Raw genomic sequence first — 9565 nt, 5'->3', positions numbered from 1 at the left:
GAATATGTTGACATGGGTCCAGACTAGAGAACCTCTCATAATGGTTTGTTTACATGTGCCATCGTACTATGGTCTGTTACAGGGGTTCTATTTCTACTGGATGTCGAGTAGGACAAGACTGGAGGTGTAATTCTGTGTTGCTATTTGTATTAGACTAGCATACTGACAAGCACTGACACACCGCCAATATCGTGTTCTTCTCGTCTTGGGTTTGTCAGCTAGGCTAGGAAACCCTCAACTCAACCTCATCTGAGTTGTGCATGCAAGTGGATGTTATGTTACAGGTACTTGCTAGAGCAGCAGTTCCCAACCTTTCGGGATCAGGGCCCACCTGAAAATCGAAAAAGAAAAAGCGTTTGCTGGCCATCCATCTGGCCACTTAACAAGGCAGCCAAGTGGCTGCTTTTGTTAATTTTAATGATCAGTTGATTGTGTTCTGGCTTGGATAAATGGAACTAATGTAGCATACTATAAGTTCCTATTTATTGGTATCGCGATGAAAACGTTTTCTTTTTTCTTTTGTACCATGACATTTTGTTTTTACTTATTCTATCGTTCAAATGTTATTGTATTTGGGGGCCCACTTGCAATATCCTCATGGCCCACCAGTGGGCCCTGAACCCACATCTTGGGAATCTCTGCACTAGAGCAATGTGCATTTATACCTCAATTTACACAGGTCATGACCAGGCATGGGTCATATAAATATTATGTTTTTTATTTTGATTAATAATGCTAAATCATGCCACTGTGACACATGGTGTGGTGATACTGGAAAAAGGCTGGATACTGGATATGGGTTTAGGCAGACAGGTTTTAAATATCAGGTTTAAGATTGAGTGACACTTTGGTCATAGCAGACAATGTGAAAAATGCATGTAAATTCTGCTTGTTTGTTTTCTTGTAAATTTTGTTTTGGCATGATTCTATCTCAAACTGTAGCTTCTGTATGACCAAATGCATTCTAAAACATGTTTTCAAGTTAATTTCACCACGGGCAGTATAACTGGCTACTGTGCCTTAAACCTAGGACCCCGTTCTACATAGAAACTTTGGATAGTCTGTGCAATATATGCCTTAAATTTTAAATGTGTTTTTTGTATAAGCATTTCAGAGAAATAAAAGTTCCGTTTTTCATAATGCTCCAGATTCCGCGCTTGCTTCTCGACTAATTCCCCGTGCAAGCCAAACATTTTGTTAGCAGCCCATTAAAGCACAGCCAAAGGGATTCCTTGAGTGTTGTTTGATACTCAAATCGTAAAAGCATATTAAATCAAAGAGAAATAAACAAGGCATTAATTGAATAATAATGAATTGATATGGCATGGATTGGCTATAGAAATTAGGCATTGACACATAGGCATTGGACCAGTCTCCCCCCCCCCCCTCCCCACTGAAACTGGTCATTAAAAGTATCACAACTTCACACAACAAATGACACATTTTGAGAACGGGGAACCTTTTAATTTTCTCCATATTAAGTAAAGTTGCACTGAAGTGACATCTGGAACTGTAAAGACTGGAACACCAGTGGTCTCACTCAGACACGGTACATTGATTTCCCAAACGCTATACAATAACCGACGCAAACAGCCAAAGATTCCTTGTGGTCAGTGGCATCCCTAACCAGTAACCACTGACCGTTCAACAGCCTTGACTGAACAATTTTCAAGGCTGAATTCCTTCAGAAGTGCTGACATATATTTCAATAACCTGCATTGTACATGGGGGGGGAATGTTACTACCAACAATTTCTAGATGAACTTGGAATGATACACAAAGCACGAAAGCAGTAACACAACATAAGCCACATTTGATTGTCAAAACTTTACAATGGACCATAAGGTCAATCTTTAATTATCTTCCTGCACATATCGTTTCATAAAAAGAAAGAAAAAGGAAACTAGGGCTAATTGTCTCTGTGCTGTTTATGTACTGTATAGTGCTGACTTTGGCGGCTCATGCACATACTGGCGTTCAATATAATCTCAAAAGTCAAACTGGCCTCCCCTGCATTGTCCTGCAACAGCTATATAATATAATATATATAATAGCATATGAAAGCAGAGTGGCTGAAGCTTGCTTTGACACACTTCATCCATCCTGCGTGAGGAATCAGTATGAAGCTGCAAATACTGTATTACACCCACCTCTGTTCATGGATAAACATCACTGACAAAAGCTGAAAAGGGAGTGTATTGCAGAACTGTGCCCTGGATCCCAAATGAATCCCAAGTCCCTACATTTCATAAAACTTTGCAGATAATGACTGAAGAAGATCGACCCCTTTTGCCTCACAAAAGGACATAGCCTACTACAGCTACCAGTATATTTTCATGGGTTTCGTTCATTTCGCTATTCCTCCTAAGCCAATTTCTCTTGGGATCTGTAGTGTCTCTATGAGGTCGGAAGAAAGGATTTATTTGGGTTGCAGACAGTATATGTGGAGTCTTTGTGGACGCAAGGCAGATATTATTCCCCACTAACTCCTACTCGTCGTCCTTGTCCTTGGCGCCGTGTTTGAGGATGCGGGTGAATTCAGCGTAATTGAAATTGCCCTTCGTGTCAATGGGTGCCTCGCGGAACAGCTCGTCCACCTCCTCGTCTGTAAAGCGGTCCCCCATGGTGGTCAGTAGTTCCCGCAGGTGGTCTTCATGGAGCACACCTGGAATACGTGCACGTACAGTACATGAATGAACACATGCGTTACTCTCTATTTAAACCCCAGGCTAATGCAGTGGTTTCCAAACGTTTTTTGTGCCCATGGCACATCAAAGGGAAAGTAACCTGTCAAAGGCACACCTGTATCCATATCCATGCATGCAAATTAGTACCTCTATATAACATGTTATCAGTCTTGACTCTTATCACTCTAAACGTTTATTTACTAATGCCAACCCTGTTTAATACTTTAGCAAAAACAACACAAAAGGCTAAATAGTAAAGATTTCACATGTGCTATTGGCTATTTCTGGGACAAAAGAAAAATAATGTAAAAATGTTTGACATTCAAAATGCGGATGCCAAGTTGAGTGGTTAAAAGATTTCTTTTTTAGTTTATATAATTTGCCTCTGTATGGGGGAAAAGTAATAACTACTACTGATGTGTAGTACTGATACAGTAATATTCATAACTTTTTGTTTAGTTCTATATATTGCAATATTGTGTGGTTGCCACAAAATCCCAAGACACCTGGAATTGTCTCAAATGGCACACCATTGGGAATCCATTGTATTCATATTCTTATCCTTTTTAATGAAGGCATGGATTTAATTCATGCCTTTGTTGCTGTGTTGTACAATGAAGTGCAATATAGATCAAATGCACGTTATAACATTTCACACATCTGATCTATCAATCTGTCTGCTGTTTTTCTGTCTCTCAGTTTGTTGTGCCTCACCAGACCCTTCCTCATCAAAGCAGGCAAATGCATTGCGGATGACGTCCTCTGGATCTGTGCCATTGAGCCTCTCTCCAAACATGGTAAGGAACATGGTGAAGTTGATGGGCCCTGGTGCTTCGCTCATCATGCCCTCCAGATAGTCATCCGAGGGATTCTTTCCTGTGGTGGGGGGCACAAACTTCTGTTATTAGATGGGCCATGTATTTTCAGATGTTAAAAAGCACTTTCTATTGTTACAACTTACAAGACAGTTCAACATACAACTGAAGTAGAGCGTCAACGGTCCCCTCACCTAGGGAGGCCAACATATCATGAAGATCCTCTTTGTCAATGAAGCCGTCTCTGTTCTGGTCTATCATGTTGAAGGCCTCCTTGAACTCCTGGATCTGTGACTGGTCGAACATGGCAAAGACGTTCGAAGTGGCCCTCTGGGGCCGCTTCTTGGTGGTCTTTCCCTTGGCACGCTTGCTTGACATGGTGGTAGCTGGATGTGGGCCTGCAGGTGGTCAAAAGGTACAGGTCACAGGTTAGATCATAGCAACCAACAGTGATCGCACAATGCTTTTTCAGTTTTTGCTTTATGTAGATAGGAGACAGGGCTGGCCTTAAACCAGGCATGCAGTCAACTCAATGCACTGGTCACCAATTGGCAGAGCACCATTGCATATTCTTGTCAGGAATGTCTGTTGCATAAGAATATCACTCATTACTAATTTCACCAACATCAATTTTATAACACTCCATTTATCTAACCACAGCTTTTCCCCCTAACTTCTGCAATAGCACACTGAAAATTAGAACATTATGTTCCAGCTATTTTAGCCCCAGTTCATTGGTATGGATTGTCCAGTCAGAGACCAGTATGGATTCAAAGATTGTCCCAAACAACTTGAAATGAAATGTAAAATGAAATCATTCATTATACAAATTGTCAGCCTGACTCTTGTTCTTTATGTCTGCCTCTCCCTTTTTCCCTTTATCTCGCCATTCCTCAACCTTTCTTTTATGAAGAAGGGAGGTAATAAACTCCCTGAATACGCACCAGAGTTGCTGCAGACCACTTCACAGTTGATTGTGAAAATGACCAGTGATGAGAGTAAACTAGTGACAAGTAAGTAAATAAGTAAGTAAGTAAGTACAATTCTGAAGTACGTTTTGCTTTACTGGAGTATTTCCATTTCAATACTTTTACTTCTACTCCACTACATCTCAGACTCAGAGGCAAATGTTGTATTTTTACTGTTTGAAAAGTACTAGTTATTTTGTAGATTTCAATTATTATTAAAAGTACATTAACCACTTCAGCCCTATACAGTACTTTGGTTATTTGAAAATAACCAATCTACAAGCTCACAGAGTTGTGAGCTTGTAGATCTGCTATTTTCTAATGATTTTTAAACATTTTAAAACTTGTGAAATGGGACATATAGTACTTTTACCTTTGGTACTTTAAGTATATTTTGACGCCAATACTTTTATACCTTTACTCAAGTACATTTTTAATACCAGACTTTAATTAACCTGTAACAGAGTATTTCCACATTGCAGTATTGATACTTTAACAATGTGAGTACCGCCGGTACTTCTTCCACCACTGAAAATGACACTTGCTGCACACCAGGGTTACCTTGAGAGGCAGCCAGATTTAGACCATCACTATGAAGCTGTTTTCACTCCAACACAGGTCTGCAAGCATTCTTTCTGCATCTGCGTGTGTATGCACCATATATACATATACTGTATATGTATGTTTGGCATCTAGTGTTCTCTGGTGTATTCTGGGAAGGCTAAACAGACAAATATGTCTGACTATTTCGCTCTACAGGAAGGAACAGGTGATTGTGATTTAGTCACACATTGTTCATATGTTCGTATGTAAAAGAACAGAACAGTGATGAGGTATGACATCATGCATTCAGAGGCCCCTTGTGGTACCATGTTATAATTGAATAGTTCACCCATTATGTACAAATGTTTTTTAATATAATCTATAGATTATATGGCAAAATAACTATTATTAAATAACTATTAAATCATATAAGCACATATGTTGAGTCTGAGTTCACATGGTCTGAGTTCATTTTAGGGCGGACAAATTGCACACATTTTTTATTTTATTAACGGGAAAAAAGTGTCCATCATGTCTTGGGATAATTAAATGGTAAATGGTGCATTTATATAGCGCCTTTATCCAAGGCGCTTTACATAAATGCAAGGCACCAACCTGCACATCGGGAGAAATTGGGGGTTCGGAGTCTTGCTCAAGGACACTTCGACACTAACTCTACCTCTGAGCCAATGCCGCCCCCACAAATTACATCTGGTTTGCCTATCTACTTTACATGGTCCTTTATCTCTTCTCCCTCAGTGAATCCATATTCATTTCAAATGAATGCTCTGACCAATAGTGTACAGTATAAGCTCTGTTGTATTGCCAATGCACAGTAGAGCAATCACCTACTCCGCTGTCCACTGTGTCCAGTATAGTATAGCTTGTGCATAATATGTGGACTGGATCACTGTAAACAAAGTAACCTCACAAGTGACTTTATATCCCCCCAATACACCCACAAATGGATATTAGCCTACATTTACAACTGAAAGTAGTGTACACTTTAGTTCTGTAAAGACTCTAGAGTGTCTGCATTGTCTTAATCATTTGAATGCCAAATTAGGTTTATACTTAATACAACAATGTCACAACTCCTCCTGAACTGGCTGTTACCAGTGTTTACTTATACATTGTCTCATTTTAGCTCTTTAACTTGTTGCACATAGCAGTAGTTCTTGTGATCTGACAGGTAGGCCAATTAGTATAATTGCATAATCGCTAATATTTGAGATAATCACAATTATTTTTGCATAACGTCTCCATGTTGACAAATGCTCGTACATTTTCAAACATTTCCCAGAAATAACAGATCTACAAGCTTACAGTGCCACTTCACTTCGTGACACATAAGCTATAACCTAATTTTACAATGTATTTGAACTAATTTAGGACTGAGGCCAATTCCTGACCCAAGTTTTCTGAACATTGCAACATGAACCCCAAAAGGGGTTCCCGTCTTGAAGGGTAAAAAGTAAAAACCCCAAAAGGGGTTCCCGTCCTAGTCATTTCTTTGTACAGTATATTTCAGTTATGAGTCATATCTGCACAGTGCAATCTTTGTTTACGAAGCCCTAAAGGGCAAACAGAATGTAATTTGTATTCATATGTTTCAGTGTTCAATGGCAAAAACACGATTAAATCGTTAATCGCAATTATTTGTCTGACAATGAATCAACTTAAATGTTGTAATTGTGACAATACTGGTACTTTATGTTACTGCCTGGACATCTGCCCAGCCATTCTCCCAGCTGCTATGTAACGCAGTCAACAAGGAAGCTGTAGGCAAAACAAATCCAACTCCCTTTCAGCGTTTCTTGCACAGAGGAATTCTCCAATCTGATTAAGACTTTTCCCTCCCTGGTTAGTGACCCCCACCAGCCTTGCTTTTCCAGACTGTTTTAAATGTGCTGCAGTGATGTAACTTATTAGGAGTATAGGTCTACCTCATGAAGATGTTTCTTGGGGGCTTTCATAAAGCAGTTCAAATAGTTAAAGTGGAAACATTGGAATGTAGTAATCCCACTATCTCTCTCTCTTGTGTATTCTTCCAGCATCTCCCTAATTAGCCTAATTGAATTATTGATCAATCGATCTCAAGTCCTGTCCCCCCCCTACAAAAAACAAACAAAGTCAGTGACTCAATCGTTGGGTTGGTCTTGAAGCTGGGATTGTACTGAGAGTCTGAGATATGCCCTCCCATCCTTTTGGATGACAGAGCCCATGTGTCCGGCACACGCACACTCGACCTGATGTCATCAAGCAGTCCGCTAGTGAACTTGCACCCTAAAGCTCTGACCACAGGTCACCATTGTTCACAGTCAGAGTTAGCAACTAGAGGGGCCAAGAGCAGGGAATTCCTGACCCCAAACATAGTCAAACAGGACGCAAACTGTCTGTAGTACTGTATAGCTGACTATGAAAAGACAAAAATGACAGCTGTTAGATCACAAGTGTGAGTGTGTGTGTGTGTGTGTGTGTTGTGAGATAACACAGAGAAAGAGAGAAAGTAAAAGAGAGCAATCAAAATAGATGAAGGGTTAGGCTACTTATTTCAACTGATGAGGACAACCCCTGGAGCAGCTGACCTGGTGCTTTGAACCAGCTCTCACAAACAAACCCATCACCCAACTGACAGTTTACAACTGAACACTCTAGTAATCTGCTCTGCTCTGAAATGACAATAAAAACCAGAGGTGAGATTGCACTACACATGCAACAGAACAGAGTAGTAGAAAACTCAAATCCATCTCACCTTGGTCTCAGGTAGTGAATTGTCGGAGTCCTTCAAGCCCCCTTTTGTCTTTGTCTCAATCAGAGAGTCAGTGGGAAGGGAAACAGGCAGTCCTACTGGAAAGTTTGCTTAAAGCATCAGAGTCCCCACATGCCCCTCCCTTCACTACCCCAGCCAATGGCGAGTCCAGGCTGTTCCAAACAGAGGCGGCGCAGGTCCAGGGCATTTCTCCATACAAGGAGAAAGAATGTGCAGGCTGTACTTTGCTGCTGCCACAGAGACACTGCTTGGGATGTTTGTTTGGGAAAAGGCTGAAATGACAGGAACTACGATAAGGCAGCCTTATTTAGAGAAAAGCGTCCACACTTTTCGGAGGGGGGCTCGCTATGGCATGGCGGAGGGGTGGATGGAAAGGATGGAGGAAGCTCGGGAGCAGATGCTAGAGTTGTAAAAGCAAGAGCCTGCTTATTGTTTGTTAGGTCTTTAGAATATGGCTCTCCTTAAATAGTCAGTTTGGCTGTCTGGCCCTACGGTTCCTAAGGCTGCAGGGAATGTCATGCTTACTATACAGTGTCTGTTTACTGCACACTTTCTCTCCCATCATGCAATCTGTTCAATGGACAAATTGGACATGCTTTATTATTGTGTAATAGATGTGTGAGTTCATCATCAGTTTTAGGTCCCTGTACGAAATTACCAGCATCCAATATCCACTGTATCAACAAAAAGAAGAAAAACATGAAATTGAATATCATGACCAGTAGGCTACTATTATGAACTTTATATAACTTTAATCTCCTTAAGGCAGTATCTTTCAAATACAAATTGTGCCATCTCTCAGTAGCCATAAAGGTTTATATGTAGACTACTTTGTGTGCGTGTGTGTGTGTGTGTGTGTGTGTGTGTGTGTGTGTGTGTGTGTGTGTGTGTGTGTGTGTGTGTGTGTGTGTGTGTGTGTGTGTGTGTGTATGTGTGTGTGTGTGTGTGTGTGTATGTGTGTGTGTGAGCGTGTTTCGTTTTTTACAGTAACAAACTGAATTAAAGTTTTGGTCTAATACACACACACACACACACACACACACACACACACACACACACACACACACACACACACACACACACACACACACACACACACACACGTTTTGTCCCTTTGCTCTCATCTCACAAGTTTGCTGATTTGAAATTGTGTTGTGGACATTTGGGGAAATGTTAGTAGTAGACAATGTTGCATTGATCCAAATGCATTCAGTGAATCTGCCACCTGCAAAACAAGGGGAAGAGAGTAGGGTTGCCCCCTGCTGGACATCCATAGTACCGTTTGTTTAATGTTGTGCAGCACTCTCCCAGTGCATGGGAATGGAAATAAAAGCATGGGTACCGAGGCCACAGACAGCAACTGCATGGGTTGGGTAGAGAAGTTTTGTCCTGTGGCCCACCCTTAGAGTATGGGCCCACCCCGTGTGTCGAATTTGTCGAAATGTCCCTGAGCAAGACCACCACTAACACTTAACCGGAATCAACCCCAGCCTGAGCCTGTGCAGCTGGCTCCTGGACTTTCTGTCAGAGTGACACCAACATCTCTGCCCCCTGACTGACCCTCAACACAGGAGTGCCCTAGCGCGGGTTCTGAGCCCCATTCTCTAATTCCTTGTACACCCCACGACTGCATGGCGATGCACAGCTCCAACTTGACACAACAATGATAGTCCTGAAATCCAAATTCAAATTCAAATCCCTCTGCATCTATCCAAATCCAAATTCAAATTCAAATCCCTCAGCATCTACACTGAGAAACTCACCTGGGATACATGATGT

At 41.2% G+C, this 9565-nt stretch overlaps 1 protein-coding gene across 1 annotated transcript; it reads right to left on the bottom strand.

The window, feature by feature from the left end:
- Window positions 1-1449: 1449 nt before the first annotated feature.
- On the bottom strand, window positions 1450-7873 carry myl9b (myosin, light chain 9b, regulatory). The gene is made up of 4 exons (XM_080781611.1): window positions 7769-7873; window positions 3697-3900; window positions 3402-3563; window positions 1450-2665 (listed from the first exon to the last, which is right to left on the bottom strand). Exons 2-4 carry the CDS (start codon window positions 3878-3880, stop codon window positions 2490-2492), a joined length of 522 nt encoding a protein of 173 aa, XP_080637737.1. The 5' UTR covers window positions 3881-3900; window positions 7769-7873; the 3' UTR covers window positions 1450-2489.
- Between the last annotated feature and the right edge of the window lie 1692 nt (window positions 7874-9565).

Source organism: Protomyctophum bolini (genome assembly GCF_963924005.1).
Source record: "Protomyctophum bolini genome assembly, chromosome: 2".
Taxonomy (NCBI): Eukaryota; Metazoa; Chordata; class Actinopteri; order Myctophiformes; family Myctophidae; genus Protomyctophum; species Protomyctophum bolini.
This window is presented reverse-complemented; position numbering and strand designations above follow the sequence as displayed.

Excerpts from the sequence above, each read along its gene's own strand:
- myl9b (XM_080781611.1), bottom strand. The coding sequence starts at position 3,880 with ATGTCAAGCAAGCGTGCCAAGGGAAAGACCACCAAGAAGCGGCCCCAG. Across the intron at positions 3,564-3,696 it reads TGATATGTTGGCCTCCCTAG|GAAAGAATCCCTCGGATGAC; the intron begins GTGAGGGGACCG and ends CCCCCACCACAG. Across the intron at positions 2,666-3,401 it reads CTTTGATGAGGAAGGGTCTG|GTGTGCTCCATGAAGACCAC; the intron begins GTGAGGCACAAC and ends CACGTATTCCAG.